Consider the following 24728-nt stretch of genomic DNA (forward strand, 5'->3'; position numbering starts at 1 on the left):
ACATCTTTTTCATGAGGATTGTTTGACCCTGCCCTTTTACGTCATTGTCTATTGACTATGAAACATTTTCTAAGTTAACATATTAGAGTGTTTTAATTGGAACAACTACATGTGTAGTGTTAGGCTAATGATATAGAAGTATACAGTTTTATTAGCATTGTCATATCTTTTTCATGGGGATTGTTTGACCCTGCCCTTTACGTCATTGTCTATTGACTATGAAACATTTTCTTAGTTAACATATTAGAGTGTGTTAATTGGTCAGTTTAAGGGGAACAAGTAGTGATAGTAGTATAGACATTGTCATGGTTTTTTTCACAAGCATTGTTTGACCCTGTCCTTTACGTCATGGTCTACTGACTTTTCCAAAGCCCTCAGATCAGTTGTCACTAAAAATTGACTGTCCTTTTACCTTGCATGGTTCATGAATAAGTATTAAGTCACCATGACTTAATTTACTTTTTCTTGGGTTATACTGTAAATTCAGAAATTAATGGGAGGTTTTTATTATTGCAAAAAATGTGACTGAGTTGTAAACGCAATAATTTAAACTTGCATTTTGAAATATTTTATATGAATTTAACAGGATTTTTCCAAAAATTGTAAAAATTAAAATTGCATTTAAGTCTAAAATGACAAAATCGCAATAATAATTGCACACAATAATTTCTGAATTTGCAGTACTCAGATAAATTAGAGATCAAAGAGGAACGAAAGATATCAAAGGGACAGTCAAACTCATAAATCTAAAAAAAAATGACAACACCATGGCTAAAAAAGAAAAAGACAAAGACAAACAGACAAACAATAGTACACATCACACAACATAGAAAACTAAAGAATAAACAACACGAACCCCACCAAAAACTAGTGGTTATCTCAGGTGCACCGTAAGGGTAAGCAGATCCTACTTCACATGTGGCACCCGTCGTTTTGCTTATGTGATAACAAATCCGGTAAATAGTCTTAATTCGGATGGTGACATTCATGAAAGGGAAGGGGATTGTAGTTACGATGTAAGGAACATTTCCGATTTCATTTGTGAAACGGTTATTCCATAACAGTCAACTAAATGTTCAGCTATATGAGACAAAGGAATAAATGGAAAATAACTCTCATATTCCTGACTTAGAACAGGCATTTCAGAGAAAATGAAGTTTTGAACCTTGTTGATAGCTAGGCTAAGCTCTGACTTCTAAGATATTGATAATTGTTCCATCATATTGAAATATTTGTAAGAGTAATTCAAACCAACATAATTTGTTTATGTAACAATTATTGGGATCCCTCAGCAAAAATTGTGTTAACATATATCATAGACTTATACACCACAATATGTTGTCTGTTAAACCACTCTTATATTGCTTTGACTGTTCCTGTACTTTCTCTATGGTTGGAAATAAAACAGGTGATGTAAGAACAAGAGTGCACACGCTGAAATGTCTCGCCTTCTTTACTAATCATTGATATTATGTTGATAGCCGGAAATATAAAGCTTTATTACAACTGTCACATGAACTCAACATTAACCAAGAAAACGAAACATTGATCAATGAACCATGAAAATGAGGTCAAGGTCAGATGAACCATGCCAGGCAGACATGTACAGCTAACAATTCTTCAATACAACAAATATAGTTGACCTATTGCTTATAAATTAAGAAAAACAGACCAAAACACAAACACTTAACATTTAGCAATGGACTGTGAAAATGAGGTCAAGGTCAAATAAAATCTGTGTAACAGACATATCTATAATACTAAAATTACGAGGTCCAATTTGTCAGCCGTCATCACGTAAAAAGGACGAATCAAAGAATTCAACTTTATATGTAAGTAATATAGTACAGAGGTGTAGAATAAAAATTACACTACTTCAGGCCTTTTTGTTTTCCACGTAATTAATATTGCCAATAATTAAGAAGTTCCGGGTCGAGTTCGATACCGATACCAATAGTATTACTAATATATTCACCTGTTACCTATTACCTTATATGTACGTTCCGCATCTGACGGGAGCACCACCAAACGGTGTATTTAGGATTAATATGCTATATACACGGGTCATAATCACAGGATTGACACTACTAAATAATCAAATTGTTAGCTATTGTAGTATGTTAATCAAGAAGACTTTCTAAGATAACAATACGAAGAATACTAAAAATCTGGACGTAAAATAAGGCGTATAGATACAGTTTTCAATTTGTTAGCAGGCATGACGTAAAACAGCGAATCAAATAATTCAACTTTATTTATAAGTAATATAGTACAATGCCGTTGTTTAAAAAATACTCTATTTCAGGACCTTTTCTTTCCAAATAATTAATATTATCAATAATTGATAAGTTCCAGTTCGACGGGTTCAAACAGAAAGCTAGATTTGAAAGCAGAGAAAACTGTGTATCTTATAATCGGCATGACTTTCTCAGATGAAAAATAAGGCTTGCGCATAGTTATGTATACTTTAATTCAGTCACGGACCCGCGATATCACGGGTGTGTTCTAGTAGATCATAAAATATTTCCATACACCAAATATAGTTGACCTAATGCATAAAGTATAAGAAAAATAGACCAAAACTCAAAAACTTAACTTTGACCATTGAACCATGAAAATGTAGTCAAGGTCAAATGACACCTGTCAGTTAGACATGTACACCTTACAATCATTCCATACACCAAATATAGTAGACCTATTGCATAAAGAATAAGAAAAACAGACCAAAACACAAAAACTTAACATTAACCACTGATCCATGAAATGAGGTCGAGGTCAAGTGAAAACTGTCTGATGGGCATGAAGACCTTGCTAGGTATGCACATACCAAATATAGTTATCCAATTACTTATAATAAGAGAGAATTAAACATTACACAAATTCTTAACTTTTTTTTTCAAGTAGTCACTGAACAATGAAAATGAGGTCAAGGACATTGGAAAAGTGACTGACAGAAAATTCATAACATGAGGCATCTATTTACAAAGTATGAAGCATCCAGGTCTTCTACCTTCTAAAATATAAATCTTGTAAGAAGTTAGCTAACGCTGCTGCCGGATCACTATCCCTATGTCGAGCTTTCTGAAACAAAAGATGCAGGCTCGACAAAAATCACATGACAGGTGATGGTAAAATTATAAGAATTGACCAGTGATACAAGAATAATCATGTGACAACTCAGGTTTGAACAATCACAACACCAGTGGCAAGAATAATCAAATGACTAATGCAGAAAGAAACATCACATGCCAGGTGCTTCTAAAATTGCATTAAATATTTACTTGTGAAATTATTAACGTTTAGTTCATTTTGTTGTATATTGCTATGTTTGTTATCTAAGAATCGAATCTTTAAATGAATTAATTCACTAATACATTAAAGACCATAACAATTATTACAATCGCTCTGTATATCAAATTTTATTATTTATTAAAAGGTAACCAAAAAGATTTCATTTAGTCCTAGTACAACTAATATGTGATCACTAATCAATCATGTTCAAAATCATATTAAATAATGTTATATATCTTTGGATATTTCCACTTCATATATCTTTGCATTGTTTACACTTAGTAATGGTGTAGAGCATCCAATGAGAAGTTTTCCTGGTTCAATGACAACCATTGAAGATGGTCCCATTACTCCAGCATCCATTGTATTGCAGTAGAATAGAAGATGACCACAATTATCCAAAATGTGTAGTGTGTTATTTGTCATGTCTGATACAATAATATTGTCATTTTTTGTAGCCACTATGTTTGCTGGTTTAAATGGATGATTCTTAGAATTAATATCAGCATGCCCAGAATAGATATTAACAACAATTCCTTTCTCAAGGATAACTACTCTTCCTCTGAAGTCCTTTGTATACCTGTCTATAATGTGGATGTTCTCATTGTTTGTAGTGGTTATATAAGTTGGATCTTTTAGCAAAGGTTCATTGTTTTTGTCCAATTCATACTTGGCTTGATGGTTTCCATCAATATCCATCACCATGACAACACCTCCACCAGAGACTGAGTAGTCTATTGGTAACTTCTTTATAGCTCCTACTATCAGTTGGTTTTCTCTATTGATATGGATTGTATCTACTTTGTATGATTGAAAATTATATTTCGAAATAGTTAGTTTTTTTGTGTTCTCATTTAGAATCGTTAAATTTGAAGTTTGATTAGAAACAAGAAGATCACCATTTCTAGTCAGTGCTATATTAAATGCATAATCCTTTACTTCTAGTAGAACTTTCAAAGAACTGTCAGGTTGTAATGTTACTTTCTGTATGGTTTCTGGATTATTAGAGGAATGTATCCAGAAACTTTTCCCAGAGCTTTGTAATATTTGAGAAACTATAGGTAATTCTGTAATGTACTCTTTAATGGCTTTTATTCTAATTAGTTTATCTTCATGAACTTTATCTTGAATTGATCCGAAATAAGACTTAACAATCTGTCCTGATTCAAATCTTTGCAGTTGACTTTGATTCAGATTAATGTTTGGTATCTCCTTTACATCTTCAAGGGATTTGGTATCTTCAAAGAACTTTTTCAAATCCTTAATACTTGTTGTATCTTCTATTACTTGTATTTTGATAGTCAGATACTGTTCAAATTTTTTAACCTTGCTACTTTCAGCTTCAATAGCATCCTCTTTCAGTCTCCATCGTTTATTAATTTCACCTCCCAGCTCTTCAGCAAACTGCTCCCCTGCTTTTTTCCAAATCTGTTTCTGTTGAAGGATATCGTTTTGGGTCTGATCAAAGCTCAACTTGTTTGTTTCTTTTATGGCATTTAATTTTTGTGCATCCTTTATCAAGTAATCATGTTGTTGTTTAAGCTTTTCTTTCCTTTTTTTCAGTAACTCCATCCTCATCCTAAAAACTTTTTCAATCTCTACTAATTCATGTGTTTTATGAGTTTTAGTCACTCCAGAAGGACAGACTAAGTGATCGCATGACTTACAGAACAAACAGCAGACTTGTCCAGAATGGCCTTTACACAGAATGTCACTAAAGTCTAACTTTGGTCCGGAATCATCTCCATGAAGTCCTACTTCCTTGATTGTGATTATTTTGTGTTCTTTTGCCTTTTTAAACTTGGAATGAACTTTGTTTTTACATTTATCACACATTAAGAGATTACAGTCTATACATTTCCACTGAATTTTTGTCTAAATTTCACATAATTCACAAGGTAGAGGAATTTGTGCTTTCTGAATTGACTTTGATAACGCCATTTTTGATTATTTGTACAACACAAATAGAATCCTAATCTGGTATATTTCAATTGTGTTATATTTGTCTATTTGTATATAAAAGTCAAACAATAGAATTCATTCAATTCTTTAGTGCATGAAATTTCTGTGCTTTTGTACTAATGAATGAAGTAATATGCACCAACGAATTTGAAAAGCAAAACAAGTATATCTATCAATTTACAATTAAGAAGACCAATAATTCAACGACTTTTAAAAATAATTTTAAATTTGCCTATTTATTTAGTTTCGAAAAGTGACTTGTTTTTGTGTGTATATTTTCATTTGAATTTCTTGTTGTTAGCATTTAATATTTTTATATTTGTAAAGGCAATCATTAATTTTTGTACTTCATTAACAACCAATTAACTTTACAGATAATTTGTTTTTCTCCCTTAATTGTTATCTTGTCCAGTAAGCCAGTGATTTATGGTTCCCTTTTTTTATATTATTTTTTTCTAGCATGTTGACAAAGACTGCCAAAATTTATGAAATTTCTGATACTTTCTATACTAATATGCATGTACCTTGTCAGCACGACTCTAATTTAGTTGCGTTTTTTATGGCCCTGCAACGAAGTTGTCGGTGCAATATAGTTTTACCCTTGTCCATATTTCCATCATTCCGTAATTCTGTATTTCCGTCATTCCACAACAAACCGTTATACAGAGGTTTTTTTCTAAATGCTTTCAGATATTGGTCTGATTTTTGGTATGTGAGTTAACCATAATGAGTTACAGATCATGTTTAAGTTTCGTTATGCTCCGCTAATTTTTGTCGAAATTTCGAGCTCTGAAATTGCTAAATTGTTGAAAATCACAGTTATGCAGACTTTTTTCCTAAACACTTTCAGATATTTGGCTGATTTTTGGTATGTTAGTTACTCATGTGGAGTTACAGATCAAGTTAAAAATTTGTTCTGCTCGGCTAATTTTTACTGTAATTTGGGGCTTTGGACTTTGAAATTTTTGAAAATCACAGTTATGCTTTCAGATATTGGGCTGATTTTTGGTATGTGAGCTATCCATGATGAGTTACAGACCAAGTTAAACGCTTCCTTTCCGCTCCGTTAGTTTTTGCTAAAAGTAAGGGTTTACAACTTTGAAAATTGTAAAATCACAGTTATAAGAACATTTTTGTATTACGCCTCCAGATTTTATATGTGATAAAATTGAGAATGGAAATGGGGAATGTGTCAAAGAGACAACAACCCGACCAAAATAAAAAAACACAACAGCAGAAGGTCACCAACAGGTCTTCAATGTAGCGAGAAATTCCCGCACCCGGTGGCGTTCTTTAGCTGGCCCCTAAACAAATATAGACTATACCATCATGTTTATGTCCACATGTGTTATTGAAATTGCAGATTTTTCAACTTTTTGAGACGACTATTCGTATTGCTTTGACACATCTAGTTCTTAATTTATTTTATGGTGGATGTTTTATTCTTCAAGATGAAACAATATTTGGTTTAATCTCAATTTAGAAGTACTAGTACTAGTCTTGCAACTTTTTAAAAAATACCACATTTACGATGTTTTAGTTGTTTGTCATTTTACTTTGATATACATTCATCATTTGTCATTCATATCATTTTATGATGCTTAATATGCACTGCTGACCATGCCGTATAGGCTTTGCTCATTGTTGAAGGCTGTACGTGACCTGTAGTTGTTAGTTTCTGCGTTATTTTGGTCTCATGTGGAAAGTTGTCTCATTGACAATCATACCACATCTTCTTTTTTATACTGCTGTATGTTATAATTACAAAAGACTACATGCAAAATAACCAGTAAACATAAAACCAAGAAGACGTAGTATTAAAATTACCAATGAAACAACTTCCCACTGCTGACCAAATGCCATAGATGTACCAGTTAGCAACTAAAGGTGTCCTCATTCAGGGAGAATTCATTTACTGAAAGGTACACACAAACCGTTCATTAATGGAGAATTCATTTATTGAAAGGTATACATACTCATTTATTGAAAGGTATGCAGAAAGCATTCATTTATGGAGAATACATTTATTGAAAGGTATGCAGAAAGCAGTCATTTATGGAGAAAACATTTATTGAAAGGTATGCAGAAAGCATTCATTTATGGAGAATATATTAATTTGCAGAAAGTAGCATTGGATCACAAATCAATCATATATAGTAGTGTTAAACTTCTGTGGGTATTTCCACTTCAAAAATCTTTGCATTTTTTGCACTTATTAGTGGTCTAGAGCATCCAATGAACAGTTTTCCTGGTCCAATGTAAGCCATTGCATATGGTACCATTACTCCAGCCTCCATTGTATTGCAGTAGTAAAGAAGATTACCACAATAATCCAAAATGTGAAGAGTATTATTGTACATGTGTGATACAATAATATTATACTTTTGTGTAGCCAATATATTCTGTTGTTTAAATGGATGATTCTGAGAATTAATATCAAGATGGCTGATATAGATGTTTCGAACAGTTCCTTTCTGAAGTATAACTACTCTACCTTTGTTGTCATGTGAAATCTGATCTATGATGAAAATGTTCCAATTTTTTGTTGTGGTTGTATGTATTGGACTTTATGGATAAAGGTTTATTGTTATTTTCAAATTCATACTTGGCATGACTGTTTCCTTCCATATCCATCACCATGACAACACCTCCAGCAGAAACTGAGTAGTCTATTGGTAACTTCTTTACCACTCCTACAATCAGTTGGTTTTCTTTATTGAAATGGATTGCATCTACTTTGTATGATTTAAAATTATATTTCGAAATTAGTAGTTTTTTTCCATTTCCGTTCAGAATCTTAAGATTCACCATAAGAATGGATAACAACTGTCATATACCTGACTTGGTACAGGCATTTTCATATTAAGGGTTTTATCAAACATTTTATGCAATGATATTGTATGTGGTTTAAATGGATGATACTTAGAATTGATATATATGCATGTCTAGGATAGATATAACTGTCTGTTCCTTTCTCAGTTATAACTACTCTTCCTCTCAAGTAGTCCTTCCTAGTCCTGTCAATATTGTAAATATTCCCATTGTTGGTAGTTATATTATTCCATTTGCTAATAAAGGTTCATTATATCTGCCAAATTCATACTTAGCATGATGATTGCCATCAATATCCATCACAGAAAGTTGATAAAAAGTAAAATCACAAAAATACTGAACTCTGAGGAAATTCACAACGGAAAGTCCTTAATCAAATGGCAGAATCAAAAGCTCAAACACATTAAAACGAATGGATAGCAGCTGTCATATTCCTGACATAGTAAAGGCATTTTATCATGTAAAAATAGTGCATTGAACCTGTTTTATAGTTAGCTAAACATCACTGGTGTGACAGTCACATCAAATTCCATTGATAAACTGAGGTATGTCAAAAATCATTTCAGTCCTTTTTTCTAAAAAGAAATCACCTTAAGATATCAAGATCATGTTGATAAATATTCCCATAAATCAACTTCAAAAATACTGCATGAATGTCTTGAAGTATAGATTCAAGGTACAACCAGTTGCTTCGCAGGGCGCAGCATTATACGACCGCAGATGTAGAACCCTGAACAGATGGGACAAGTATGGACACAACTTTTAAGTTTGATACAGCTATAAATGTGGATTGTGATTAAATAGTTGACACAACATAGGTTTATGTCACATTATGATTTGGACCCTTTGGACCTTAATGTAGACCAATTTGAAAACTGGACCAAAAATTAAGAATCTACATACACAGTTAGATTTGGAATATCAAAGAACCCCATTTTTTCAATTTTTGATGAACTCAAACAAAGTTTAATTTTGGACCCCGATTTGGACTAACTTGAAAACTGGGCCAATAATTAAAAATCTAAGTACATTTTTAGATTCAGCATATTAAAGAACCCCAAGGATTCAATTTTTGTCAAAATCAAACAAAGTTTAAGTTTGGACCCTTTGGACCTTAATGTAAACCAATTTGAAAACGTGACCAAAAATTAAGAATCTACATACACAGTTAGATTTGGCATATCAAAGAATCTCTATTATTCATTTTTTTATGAAATCAAACAAAGTTTAATTTTGGACCCTTTGGGGCCCAAATTCTTAAACTGTTGGGACAAAAACGCCCAAAATCAATACCAACCTTCCTTTTATGGTCATAAACCTTGTGTTTAAATTTCATAGATTTCTATTCACTTATACTAAAGTTATAATGTACTGATTTCAATTCAAATTTCTAATGAAGTTTGCAACAATAACTGCTGATTTAAATACATCATACAATATTAAAATGTAATAAAAAGTGCTTGTTATCACTGAATGGTAAAGATTGTTTTAATTTATTAGGGCCCCGCCGAAAAGGCGGGTCGCCCTATAGTGATCAGTCTGTCCGTCCGTCTGTCCGTCCGTCTGTCCGTCCGTCTGTCCGTCCGTCCGTAACACTTTCGTGTCCGCTCCATATCTAGAGAACCATAATGATTTCATACTTTATACTTTACATGTATATTAACCACCACCAGAGGGTGTGTCATGATGTATGTACAACTTCCTAGGTCAAAGGTCAAGGTCAAAAACTTTGGTTTCAGTTGACAACCCTGTGTTCTTTGGTGAAGATCGTGTCCGCTCCATATCTAGATAACCGTTATGATTTTATACTTAATACTTAACATGATTATTAACCAACACCCAAGGGTGTGTCATGATGTATGTACAACTTCCTAGGTCAAAGGTCAAGGTCAAAACCTTTGGTTTCAGTTGACAACCCCGTGTCCTGTGGTGAAGATGGTGTCCGCTCCATATCTAGATAACCGTTATGATTTCAAAGTTTATACTTGTCATCCATTTTAACCACCACCAGAGGGCGTGTCATGATGTATGTACAACTTCCTAGGTCAAAGGTCAACGTCAAAAAAACTTTGGTTTCAGTTGACAACCCTGTGTTCTGTTGAGAAGATTGTGTCCGCTCTATATCTTGAGAACCATTATGATTTCAAATATTATACTTGACATCCATTTTAACCAACACCAGAGGGTGTGTCATGATGTATGTACCACTTCCTAGGTCAAAGGTCTGTCTGTCTGTTGGTCTGTCCATCGCTAACAAATTTGATCCACACTATATTTTGAGAGGACAGCTGTTATTATTTCATACTTTATACCTGACAAACATTTTCAACTTAACATATATATTAAATGTGTCATAATGTATGCATCCTAGGTCAAAGGTCAGTCCGTTGGTCTGTCCATCCGTTCGTTGTTCTTAACAAATTGTGTCCGCTTTACCTCTCGAGAACCGTTAATATTTCATACTTTATACTTGGTGGGTCATAATATATTGAAGGCATAATTCTAAAAATATGTGACAAATATCAATTGGGCAGCATCTTTAAACATTGTTCAAACATCAATCCATATATCCAGAAGTCACCTTAGAGTAGTCAACAATGAGTTCACATCATGCAGTCATATCACTATTATAGTATGAAAGTAAGTTGAGAATATTTATCAGTTTTAACTTAAAATCTTAGATTAAAATCACATGTGAGACTATGTAATAACTTCCAAATAATGCTTCATATCAGATTATCCATACAACTTATTTACCCCACATTATTGACAGCGGGGCCCAAAGAGATGGCTCCCATCTCAATGAAATCTAGTTAGTTGGTAGTAAAAATGAAAATACATTGTATATTGTATAAAACTATGATTAAAGTTGATTCAACTACTATTCTATACAAAGAAAGATAACTCCAATTGAAAAAAATAATTGCTATTTCACAATACATGTATTGTGCAATTAGATATTTCTTGCTATTGTGCAATACTGTGCAATTGAAAATTTCTTGCTATTGCACAATACTTAATATGATAATTTTGAATCCTGATTTGGACCAACTTGAAAACTGGGCCCATAATCAAAAATCAAAGTACATGTTTAGATAAAGCATATAGAAGAAGCCAAAGAATTTATTTTTTGTTAAAATCAAACTTAGTTTTATTTTGGACCCTTTGGACCTAAATGTAGACCAATTTGAAAACTGGACCAAAAATTAAGAATCTACATACACAGTTAGATTTGGAATATCAAAGAACCCCATTTATTCAATTTTTGATGAAATCAAACAAAGTTTAATTTTGGACCCCAATTTGGACCAACTTGAAAACTGGGCCAATAATTAAAAATCTAAGTACATTTTTAGATTCAGCATATCAACGAACCCCAAGGATTCAATTTTTGTCAAAATCAAACAAAGTTTAAGTTTGGACCCTTTGGACCTTAATGTAAACCAATTTGAAAACAGGACCAAAAATTAAGAATCTACATACACAGTTAGATTCGGCATATCAAAGAACCCCAATTATTCAATTTTTGATGAAATCAAACAAAGCTTAATTTTGGACCTTTTGGGCCCCAAATTCCTAAACTGTTGGGACCAAAACTCCCAAAATCAATTCCAACCTTCCTTTTATGGTCATAAACCTTGTGTTTAAATTTCATAGATTTCTATTCACTAATACTAAAGTTATAATGTGGAGACCAAGAAAAATGTTTATTTGGGCCCCTTTTTGGCCCCAAATTCCTAAACTGTTGCGATCTCAACTCCCCAAATCAATACCAACCTTCCTTTTGTGGTCATAAACCTTGTGTTTAAATTTCATAGATTTCTATTTACTTAAGCTAAAGTTATTGTGCAAAAACCAAGAATAATGCTTATTTTGGCCCTTTTTTGGCCCCTCATTCCTATTCGGTTAGAACCAAAACTCCCAAAATCAATCCCAACCTTCTTTTTGTGGTCATAAACCTTGTGTCAAAATTTCATAGATTTCTATATACTTAAACTAAAGTTACTGTGCGAAAACCAAGAAAATGCTTATTTGGGCCCTTTTTGGCCCCTAATTCCTAAAATGTTGGGATCAAAACTCCCAAAATCAATCCCAACCTTCCTTTTGTGGTCATAAACCTTGTGTTAAAATTTCTTAGATATCTACTCACTTAAACTAAAGTTAGAGTGCGAAAACTAAAAGTATTCGGACGACGACGCAGACGACGACGCCAACGTGATAGCAATATACGACGAAATTTTTTTCAAATTTTGCGGTCGTATAAAAATGTACTGATATTATTTATCATCTTCCCTTTTCACGAATGTGACCTACCAAATTAGACTATTTACCAGATTTGTAATAACATAAGCAACACAATGGGTGCCACATGTGGAGCTGGATCTGCTTTCACTACCGAAGCATCTGAGATCATCTCATGGGTCAGTGTAACTTAGTGTTTAATTTTCTATGTTGTGTCTTCTGCACTATTATTTGTCTGTTTCTCTTTTTATCATCAGCCATGGCATTGTCAGTTAATTTCAATCTATGAGTTTGACTACCCATCTGGTATTTTTCATCCCTCTTTTCATTACTTGTTAAAATGTATAGTGTTCTATTTAGTTGTCTTTGTATATTTATAATCTTTACTGTTGATCACATTTTTGAAAATATACTTTTAGCATGAATCCTGTCATTGTGTTTTTGTGCTATGGATTTTTTTGTATACTTGTCTTGCATCTTGCTTATGTACTTTGTCTATAGATACACTTTATGCCATTGTGTTTTTTCTTATTGTTCAGTGTATCAATGGAATTTGATGTGACTGTCACACCAGTGAGAGGTTTAGCTAACTATAAAAACAGGTTCAATGCACTATATATACTTACATTAGAAAATGCCTGTACCAAGTAAGGAATATGACATTTGTTATCCATTCGTTTGATGTGTTAAGACTATATTGATTTTGCCATTTGATTTTGGACTTTCCTTTTTAAATTTTCCTCGGAGTTCAGTATTTTTGTGTTTTTACTTTTTTCTTTGTTGAAGTGATTAAGATTGTAAAACAGAGTTGACTGCTGTAATACCAATTATATCTGTTAGTTTTGTTTTGCTCACATCTTTTTGTCAATATAATGAAATTCTATTATTAAGGTACTTTGATGATGTATCTATAAAACCAGTTTCAATACACCATTTGATACATAAGGAAATGCCTTTACCAAGTCAGGATTATGACAGTTGTTTTCCATTCCTTTGATGTAAAGTTGAGAATGGAAATGGGGAATGTGTCAAAGACTAAAACAACCCGACCATATAAAAAACAACAGCAGAAGGTCACCAACAGGTCTTCAATGTAGCAAGAAATTCCCGCAAGCGGAGGCGTCCTTCTGGCTCCTAGAGTGTTGCCATTTGATAAAGGACTTTCTGTAATTGATTTTCCTCATCATCATCATATCACATGCATGAGTAGGTAGTAAAGAGTTTGAAATAATAAGTTTATAAACAAAATCCCATTTTTGATTAAGCTATATGAACAAAAATCAATCAAATGATTGAAATCAATATAAAAAAGACGATGTGGTATTATTGCCAATGAGACAACTGTCCTTAAGAGACAAACATGACAAAGAAATTAACATCTATAGGTCACCGTACAGCCTTCAACAATGAGCACAGCCCATACTGCATAGTCAGCTATAAAACTAAAAAGGCCCTGAAGTGACAATGTAAACCAATTCAAACGAGAAAACTAACGGCCTTATTTATGTACAAAAGATGAACGAAAAACAAAAATGTAACACATTAACAAACAACAACCACTTCATTACAGGCTCCTGCCTTGGGACAGGCACTTACATAAATAATGTGGCGGGGTTACATATGTAAAGAGGAATCCCAACCCTCCACTAACCTAGGACAGTGCAGTGGTATAACAGTACACGTATCAGAACGAACTATAAAAATAAGTTGAAAAAGGCTTAGACTGTTGGTTTTCCCGTTTGAATGATTTTACACTAGTAATTTTGGGGCCTTTTATAGCTTGTTGTTTGGTGTGAGCCAAGGCTCCGTGTTGAAGGCCGATTGACCTATAATGGTTTTCTTTTATAAATTGTTATTGGATGGAGAGTTGTCTCATTGGCACTCACACCACATCTTCCTATATCTTTTAACTCATCAGATGGACAACATTGTTTTATTTTTCAATTATAAGTTCAAGTTAATTAAATCTTATTGATAAAAAGTTAAAGTGGTTAAAATCAAATTTATGCACAGCATGAAAGTGTCCTATGTATCCCCTTAATAAGCAATTTGCCTCTCAGTTAGTAGGGTTGTTTTGTTTTGCAGCTTTTGTATGACTTATATTACATTGTATATGGCAGAATAAAGTCAGGTTAGAAAAAAGTAAAATCACAAAGATACTGAACTCAGAGGAAAATCAATTCGGAAAGTCCATAATCTCATGGCAAAATCAAATCACAAAACACATCAAAAACAAATGTACAAGAACTGTCATATTCCTGACTTGGTAAAGGCATAAAAAAAATACATTTTAAAAATAAAAATACTTAACCATGTCATCCACAGTTTATTCCAATTACAATTTATTTGGTATTTCTACCTCACAGATTTTAGCTTTATGCTTCCCAATTGCTGGTGTTGAACACCCAATAAAAAGTTTGCCTGGGTTGCTGCAAATCATTGAATATGGAAGTAGGATATCATCTTCTACAGTATTACAGAAGGCCAGAAGGTGTCCTGAATGGTCCAGAAAATGTAGGGTGTTATTATACATATCTGATACAATAACATTGTCATTTGGTGTAGCAACAATACTGCATGGTTTGAAGGGATGATTCTTAGAATTGATATCACCATGCCCAGAATAGATATTAACAACTGATCCTTTCTCTAGTATAACTACTCTTCCTCTGCAGTCCTCTGTAGTCATGTCTATAATGAAAATGTTCCCATTCTTTGTAGTGGTTATATATATTGGATTTGTTAATAAAGGTTCATTGTTTTTGTCATATTCAAACTTTGTTTGATGGTTTCCATCCATATCCATCACCATGACAACACCTCCACCAGGGACTGAGTAGTCTATTGGTAACTTCTTTACGGCTACTACTATCAATTGGTTTTCACCATTAACATGGATTGCCTTAATAATGTACGGTGAAATATTATATTTAGAAGCTTTCAGTTTATTTTTATCTCCTATTAGAATCTTCAGATTTGAAGATAGATCAGAAATAAGGAGATCGCCATTTCTAGTCAGTGCTGTTCGATATCCATACTCATTGATACTTGATATAACTTTAATCGTACTGTCAGGCTGTAATGATACTTTCTGTATTGTTTTTGATATAGAGTCGTGTATCCAGAAAGTATACTCAGAGCTTTGTACTATGTTTGAAACTAAAGATAATTCTGTAGTGTACTCTTTGGTGGCTTTTATTCTAATTAATCTGTCTTTATAAATCTCATCTTGAATAGTTCCAAATATAGAATGATGAATCTCCCCTGAAACAAATCTTGTCAGTTGACTGTGATTAAGATTTATGTATGGCATCGCCTTCACATCTTCAAGTGATTTGAAATCTTCCAAGAATTTTGTGACATCCATACTAATACTCATATCTTCTATCAGCTGTATTTTGTCAGTTAGATGTTGTTCAAAATATTTTACCTTGCTACTTTCAGTTTCAAAGGCTTCCTTTTTTCCTCTCCATTGTTTGTCAATTTCACTGTCTAGCTCAGTTGCATATTGATCCACTGCTTTTTCCCAAATCTGTTTCTGCTTTTGGATATCTTTTTTGGTTTGATCAATGCTGACCTTGTATGTTTCTTTTAGTGCATTTAATATTTCTTTATTCTTTATCCAATCTTTATGTTGTTTTTCAAGCTTTTCTTTCCTAATGAGCAGTGTGTTCTTCATCATCATATAAGCTTCTTCAATCTCTACTAACTCATGCTGTTTATGGACTTTGGTCACGCCAGTAGGACAGACTAAATGATTACACGATTTACAGAACAAACAGCAGACTTGTCCAGAATGGTCTTTACACGGAATGTCACTAAAGTCTAACTTTGGTCCTGAATCATCTCCATGAAGTCCTACTTCCTTGATTGTGATTATTTTGTGTTCTTTTGCTTTTTTAAACTTGGAATGAACTTTGTTTTTACATTTATCACACATTAAGAGATTACAGTCGATACATTTCCACTTGATTTTTGTCTCAATTTCACATAATTCACAAGGTAGAGGAATTTGTGCCTTTTGAATTGACTTTGATAACGCCATATTTGAAAATTTGTTAGATACAGGTAGAACGTTATCTGATATGTGTCAATTTATTTATATACTATGAATTAGAGTACAGAGAAGTTAAACAAAAGAATATTTAAAAATCATTTGTGTTTTTAAATGTTTGTGCATGTATACTAAAGAATTATTATCGTTTTATACACCTTTAAAATGTAATGGCAAAACGATTTTATCTTATCAATTTACAGTTTACTTTATAACAAGAGACATAATCATTTTAATTGGAAATATAGAAAATTAGTTTTGTGTGTTTTTTTCCATTGGATTTCTTAACAGATATATCATTTTAAAGAGGGGTATTTGTGAAAAATACCAGTCGAGAGAATGTTAAATTTCGCGAGCCGTTAGGCGAGAGAAATTCATTCTCAAGACTGGTATTTTTTTCGCAAATACCCCTTAAGAACATGGTATATCTGTTTAATTACACCAAATGTTAAACTTCAAAAACGTGTTGATGATCATGACGTTACAAGCGTCCAGTCAGATAGAGTATTTTTTTGCAAATACCACGGCAGCGAGGGTTAAAAAGGCATATCCTTTTAGCAAATACCAAGGCGGCGTTAAAAAGTGAATGATATTCATTTGATTACAGTTAATTGGTGAAAAATCAGAGGCTATCAACCAATTAAAATCCAGCATTCTTAAATAAGGTGTTATTATTGTGGTAATTATATGATATATATGTATTTTTCAGAGTAGACACCTGACATTCTTAGTATACAGTTAGCTAATTTTTCAAAGTTTTTGTCTGTCATATGTTCATTGACCTTAGCCTCTTTTTTATGGCTTAGCACCTGAAATGTTTAGTTTTAAGATGTGAATTTCTCACTTAGTAGGAGTAGTAGGTTAACCATATGTTTAATAAAGGCAACAATAGTATACATCTGTTCAAAACTCATAAATCCATGGACAAAAAACAAAATCGGGGTAACAAACTATAACCGAGGGAAAAGCATTAAATATAAGAGGAGAACAATGACACAACACCGAAACGTAACACACACAGACACAGATATATTATTTTAATTATACCCCACACAATTTATTGCATAGGGTGTAATGTATTTAACCTGTCTGTCTGTCTCTCTGTCCGTCAGTCCTTTTCTTGTCATGACACTTTGTAGACAATAAGGACATACTATGTAGATGTGCATATCGACAGGAAATTAAGATTCAATTTATTTTCTATCAGTTATGCCCCTTTGAAATTAGAATTTTGGCCTCAATATACGACTTTTTTAATCGCAATTCCTCTGAAACCAATCAACAGAATTTCATGAAACTTTGTAGTTAATGAGGACTTAATATGTTAATGGGCATATCCACAAGAAAAATGTTTCAGTTGACTTTTGTAGTTATAACTCTTTCAACTTAGGAATCTGGTAAGATTTTGTTTGTTAAGTGAAAATCTGGGGGCGTGGGGTATGTGAGCATGCTCACAAAGGTTCTTAAATTTATATCAATTTCTTGCAAAGTCTGCATGTTCATTAGAAAATTATTAATCTAACTGACCGAACTCCTTTCTTAAATCAGTCATCAATTTTAAATAATGTGATGAGGTCTATTTCTCAGACAGTATTAGCAGTATATGTGGTGTATGGAATCTATAATACTAATGGAAGATTGATTTGAGCCTCAACTCCTCTGAAACAATACAAAGTCAGCAATATGTGTGATAATTGGCCTCGATTATAAAGTTCAATGTTTATATGACTTAAAGACATGTGTGAAAAATAAATAATACTATATTTCTGTCAAAATTTTATTCCAAAGCGTTGATTTTTACATTCCAATTAGGTCAAAATAAGGGATTTTGGCGAATTTTGACAAAATCAACTGGTTATTAGCCATATTTAGGACTACGAAACATAGAGCGCAGACATCAACAAACTAAATATTGAAGTGAAACTGGTAAATTGTCATTAAAAACATTATTTCCAAAGATCTTCTTTGTCAAAGTATGCACTCTATGTTTCCTGTCCAAAAATCAATATAAAATTTACCCATTTTCATTGATTTTACGTAAAAAATTTAAATGAGTTCTATTTATGAAGTCATGAATAAAACGCAGGAACCTAAATATTCATAAAAAAGATTATTTCCAATCTAGACACTGGTTTAGCTATGATTCATTGTGATATTGGTCAATAAATTCTAATATGAAATTTAAGCCAAAAAAGGGAGCCATTTAAATGCCATATTGAACCTACTCCTTTGTCTTTAAGTTGGTAACTTATACCTTAACTAAAATTAATTAAGCTCGTTTAATTTTCGTAAAATATTTCAAAAATTTGAAATAAATATTTAATCAGAAAAATTACACTGGTTATATAGCAGTTTGACAAACACTTATTTTGATCATTGAGAAACTTAATATTCCCTTAAGAACACAATGTCATTAAAAAGTTCTGCTGATTTCACAGAGTTATCTCCCTCAAGTGTTAGGTACCACCTTAAACCATTTTTGTCCACTAAAAATGCAAATTTGGGAGAAAATATTCAAATTCGGAGACTGTTATCCATCGGTGTCTAAAACGCTTTCGCACATGTTCAGTCAATGTACTCCCAAAGATATTCAAGTGAAAATAAGAAAAAGGATAGAAAATATCACAGTTAGGTCTACAAAGATCCTGTTTTGTATTGTAAGTTCATCAATTTGCTAAATTAAATGCTTCCACCTAATGTTATGAAACTTATACACAATGCTTATTACAACAAAACACTGATTAAGTTTGAATTTTAGTGGTGTCACTTTTACCATTCTAGAATTATGCCCTGTACAAATGGAAAAATTGCTGAATTTCATTTCTGTTCTCTAACTTTAGTCTGCCTCAAATAAATGTTCTGAAACTTATACGCAATATGCAATGCTTACACAGACCAAGATTGAATTTTGGTTGCCTGACTTGTTCTGTTTTAGAGTTTTGCCCCTTACCAAATGAAAATATTGCTAAATTTTTCGTTTCCATTTTCTTACTTCCAAATGTTTGAAACTTACACAATGCTAATTATTACCACAAAAGACAGATCAAGTTTGAATTTTGGCGGCATCACTTTTAATGTTTGAGAGTTATGCCCCTCGACAAACTCTAATGTTTTTTTCTTTTGTTCATTGCCACAAAACACAGATCAAGATTGAATTCTGGTGGCGTCAATTTTACCTATTCTGGAGTTGGGCCCCTCTACAAATGGAAATATTGCTGGATATTACGTTTCATTATAACATATTATTACCAATGTTATTTCAACTGATCGGGCGGAGCTAACGTTTTAATATGCATGTGGACAGTCTATTTAAAGATGTGTGTGATAAGGATGATTGCCGTTATAATTAATACCGATTTCTAATCACCAATCAGTGTCATCAAAGGAATTTACAAAATAATGACTAGACTCTTCATTGATGAGTTTATCCTAAAACACCTATCTATAGATGGACTGGTTTATTATGAGCAAACTGGTTAAACTCCGCCCAGTCAAGTGAAATAAATCGAGTAATAACCATGCATACCAATTTTTATTGTGTTTCGAAACTGTTTTAAACATACAAGTTTACAGTAAACAAATCTTCTTCATAATTATGAATTATACAATGTACATCTTCTTTATTATAGTTTGAATGCTTGTCATGTGATTAAAAAAGAGGCCTTGAATTTGACATCAAAATTGCTGACAGAAATTTCTGGAGATTCAAAACCTGATTCAAATACAAAACGTCTACAGCACACCTTGTTTACAGCACTAGCAGAGGAACAAATTCTCCTCACAGAACCTTATAAACAGGCTGGTCCTGGCTACATAGAATATCTCACAATACTGGCCAATTTGCTGCTGTATCACTGCTCTAAGGGAGATAACTTGAAAGAAATCAGACACATGGGAGATAACTTAGTAGGTTATAATATCAAGGGAGACAATTCTGGTGGAAGCAACATGAGAGAAGCAATTGTTGAAAATTCAAAGGGAGATAATTATTTAGAGCTTGGATATATGGGAGATAACTCAATAGAAGCCAGACTAATGTTGATATTGAATTGTTGCCATTATGAAATCAGGATGATAGGTTTGATGTATGTTCACAGTGTGTGTAGTGACAAGGAGGAAGGAGATGATTTTCATGTTGTGTTAGAATGTGATATACCATCTGTTGATGATGAAACAGTACAGAGGACTTTGTCCTCACCAGAGGTGCTAGGGAAATTGATACAGATGGCATCAGATGAGTCACACTTTGAATGTCAGAAGTTGGTAGGTTTACAAATTGTTCATTATTCAGATACAAACAAGCAATCTATACTTCTTATTGAAAAGTTGTGTGATCTATCAATGTATTATACAACCTATTTCAAAATGCAGGACAATTTGCCTCAACAATTCAGTCATCTGTAATGAACTTTGGTTTATAAGTATGAAAAATAAGGATCAAAGTATTTTCAAAAAATATATCAATAAATATAACTGACAAATACAGGCAAAAGATACCAAAGGAACAATCAAACTCACAAGTAAAAAATAAAGGAAAAACATCATGGAAAAACCAGGGTGAAAAACCCAAGACAAGCAACAGCAAAAAACTTAAGATTAAGAAACACCAAACCAGACAAATAACTGGGCTAATGTTAGGAGCACTGTACATTCTTCATCAAAAGTCAGTGTCTACACATGTGTTTCACAATATGCAATCTCTAAATTGTCAAGAGTATATAAAAAAACATAGTGTGAACTGGCTTCACATGATTTGAGATCTTCCTCATGTAAAAAAAAATTAATCAAATAAACTCATCATACATACCAGGACTAAATTTTATATACACGCCAGATGCTTGTTTCGTCTACAAAAGACTCATCAGTGACACTCGAATCCAAAAAGTTTTTTTAAAAAAAAGCCAAATAAAGTACGAAGTTGAAGAGCATTGAGATCCAAAATTACTTAAAGTGTTGCCAAATAAGGTAATCTATGCACTAGGTAGAAAAGCCTTAGTATTTCAAAATTTCAAAATTTTGTAAACAGTTAATTTATAAATATAACAATATCAATGATAATTCATGTCAGCACAAAAAATTCGGACTACTGGGCTTGTTATACCCTCTTGGAAATAAATCTCCACCAGCAGTAACATCCACCCAGTGGTTGTAAATAAACTCATCATAGATACCAGGACTAAATTTTATCATTATTAAAGTTTTTATTGTGACTGTCTTTATACATTTTGTAGGTTTTCAAAGCACTAACAAACCATCCATCAATGCAGAAAGGCTCCTGGTTTAAAGATGTTATTCATTTAATTAAGGTGAGTAGTCAAATATTACAAATAGGTTGGTCAAAGGGAGATAACTTAACTCAGGTATTACAAATATATTGGTCAATGGGAGATAACCAGTATTCTTATCCTTTATAAACAGTCTCAGTTAAAGTTGACACACTGGATTAGAGACTTAATTTCCATTTAAAGTGGTATGGGTGTCTGAATTGAAAATGATAGAATTTGTTTATACTTGGCCATAACATAGTTTTTATTGATAAATGTTCAAAATTATAATTAAAATGATAGGTCACCCACATTTTCTCAAGCTACAGGTTGTGACAAAATGACACATTTTGTATGGATTTTACAGAAAATAACACTATTATGTGATTAGAAGCTAAACTAAATGATAGAATTGTAAAAAAAAAAATACAAGAAGATAGCTTTTAGAAAATGCTTTGAGAATATCAAAAGAAAAGATAAGGTCAACGTGCGTTTTTTCCGGCAAAAATACAAGAGAAAAATTCCACATAGATTCCTTCAGAAAATGTTTAATAGTTACCTCCCCTTAAAATGCCAATTTAAAAACATAAAAAAATCAACCAAATTCAATCTACACTTGTTAAAATATTTATAGTTATAACTTAATCTTATAATTTGTTCTCTTAAATGCAGTTTTACATTATTTATCTGCATTCCTGGATTAATTTTGCTAACTTGATCGAAAACCTGGACCTTAGATTCTTACAATCCAGGATGGCAAAAGACACCCATACCACCTTTAGGAAGGATGTTCACTTGTATTATTTTTGTCAAACATTTGGAATCCTTGAGTATTATCTCTGTGGTGCCAGTAAATTCCTGCTCACACCTGCATTTCTTTTCATAATTTTATTACATTTATAAAGCAAGTCATTTTTGAAAAATCTTATAAAATTCCTGTTATATTCTCAAAGTTTTTGAAAGAAATAGGTGCTATTATTAAATATAAAGAATTGTGAACACTAAATTTTCAATTGTATTTTTATCAATGGCCAATCCAGGGGATGGTCTAGGGTGTTTGTTGGATCTGTAAAAGAGAGGGTAAAAGATACCAGAGGGACATACTAACTCATTAGTCGAAAATCTACTAAAAATACCCTGACTTAAAAAGAAAAAGACTAATAGACACACAGACACACAGACACACAATAGTACACTAAACACAACATAAAAAACTAAACAACTACCGGTAAGTAACACTAACCCAACCAAAAACTGGATGTACCTAGGGTCAGATGACCTTGCCTTCAAAACCTTATATTTTACACATATGACATACATTGTATTTTTTATTATTTGTTGATTTTGATTTTTCAGCTTTTCCAGCTTTGTATGAATTTCATTGAAACTTGTTCAAGGTATGTTAGGTTTTTATATGTTAATAATTTAATGATTTTCTTTTTGTATTTAAATGTGCTGATCTCAAATATTTGTATTGTGTAGTTGCTGACAGTTATTCTTCACTATTAGATATTTTAACACACTTCACCAAACTCAATCTTATTTATAAAAATGTTTAGGGAATATAACACTCACAAAAATTTACAGGAAAAATGATGGGGGAAAAACACCACTTGGTACCTGCAAAAAAGGTAGATATATTGAAAAAATTGTGTTTGTCTTAAGATACACAATTGATCATTAATGACAAGAAAAGAAATAAAAAACTAAAGGAAAAAAGAAATTCAAGGAAATCCTTTTAATTAGCATATTGAATTATCTCCCTTGGAATTTTCAGTTATACATTTATTCATTTAGCAATGGTTCACAAATCAAATAAAAGATAATTTACTGTAAACAATTAGTAAACTTTAAATGAATCACAAGATTTGATCAAAGCCTGTAAATGACTGTAAACCATTGTAAAAATATAGATTCTACCACTGAGACATGTGAAGTACAATATTTCTCATTTCAAGATTTTTCATTCACAATTTTAAAAGATAAATCAAATATTTTGAAAAATGATTGTAAATGATAGAAAAAAGTGATGCAATCTAGATCATTCAAGTTTCTGTAAACCAAATAATTTTACATTTAAATAATTTTAGCAAGTTTTGTGAGTAGAAATATAACACAAATATGAATAGTCACCGATATGTAAAACTTGGATCTTGTCTTACTTCACAACTTCAAGATAATTATACCCCCACTTTAATTATACCCCTGCTTTAAAAAAAGGGGGGGGGTATACTGTTTTACCTCTGTCTGTCTGTCTGTCTGTCCGTCCGTCTGTCCATCAGTCAGTCTGTCCGTCCCATGAATATTTTTCGTCGCATTTTTCTCAGGAACTACAATACAAAGATTTCTGAAATTTGGTTTCAGGGTTTATCTAAGTCAGGTATACCATGTGATGCCTTTTCAGATTGATCACTTGACAACTTCCTGTTTACCGAACACTTGTATGATTTTACACATGATAGCCAAGTTGAAAATTTTCGTCACATTTTTCTCAGGAACTACAATACAAGGATTTCTGAAATTTGGTTTCAGGATTTATATAAGTCAGCTTTACCATGTAATGCTTTTTCTGATTCATCACTCGACAACTTCCTGTTTACCGAACACTTGCATATTTTTACACTATTAATACTATCCACTTGCGGCGGGGGTATCATCAGTTAGCAGTAGCTCGCAGTTACTTGTTTCAAAATTCTAGAAAAGATACAAAGACAAGTTAATAAAAGTATAAAAAAAAGAAATTTAAACAAAAGAATAGTTAAAAAGAAATAAGCAAAACAGCAAATTTAGTCCATATATTTTGTAATATTTTTTTAAGTATTTTGTATGTGAGAGACTAACCTTAATTTAAGTAGCGTAGCGGGTTATTTAACAGTGTGCACCACATTTTTATGTTATTTTGAATAGACAGAACAGTCATTTCTTATAATTTTATTCTAAATTCCATTTTAAACCGTAGAAAACCATTAAAAAATGTTGATGACGTCACATGATTAAATTATGTCTATGAGCTGATAACAAAATAACGTCAGCCAATTAAAAGACCCCTTACATCCAAAATTAAATTATTTATAAATAGTAAC

General features: G+C 32.3%; 2 protein-coding genes across 2 annotated transcripts in view; one reads left to right on the forward strand and one right to left on the reverse strand.

The window, feature by feature from the left end:
• LOC134709955 (uncharacterized) overlaps positions 1–24728 on the forward strand; it is a 103197-nt gene that overhangs the window by 26894 nt on the left and 51575 nt on the right. Inside the window, exons 4-6 of the mRNA XM_063570080.1 lie at positions 20011–20644; positions 21613–21687; positions 23002–23042. Of these exons, the coding sequence (XP_063426150.1) occupies positions 20011–20644; positions 21613–21687; positions 23002–23042 (750 nt within the window). The remainder of the gene's footprint in view (positions 1–20010; positions 20645–21612; positions 21688–23001; positions 23043–24728) is intronic.
• On the reverse strand, positions 3520–5237 carry LOC134712905 (uncharacterized). The gene has a single exon (XM_063574898.1). It carries the CDS (start codon positions 5125–5127, stop codon positions 3520–3522), a length of 1608 nt encoding a protein of 535 aa, XP_063430968.1. The 5' UTR covers positions 5128–5237.

The sequence above is a fragment of the Mytilus trossulus genome, chromosome 3 (genome assembly GCF_036588685.1).
Source record: "Mytilus trossulus isolate FHL-02 chromosome 3, PNRI_Mtr1.1.1.hap1, whole genome shotgun sequence".
Taxonomy (NCBI): domain Eukaryota; kingdom Metazoa; phylum Mollusca; class Bivalvia; order Mytilida; family Mytilidae; genus Mytilus; species Mytilus trossulus.

Bases quoted from the DNA above. Each gene is read 5' to 3' on its own strand.
- LOC134712905 (XM_063574898.1), bottom strand. From the start codon at position 5,127: ATGTGTGATAAATGTAAAAACAAAGTTCATTCCAAGTTTAAAAAGGCA.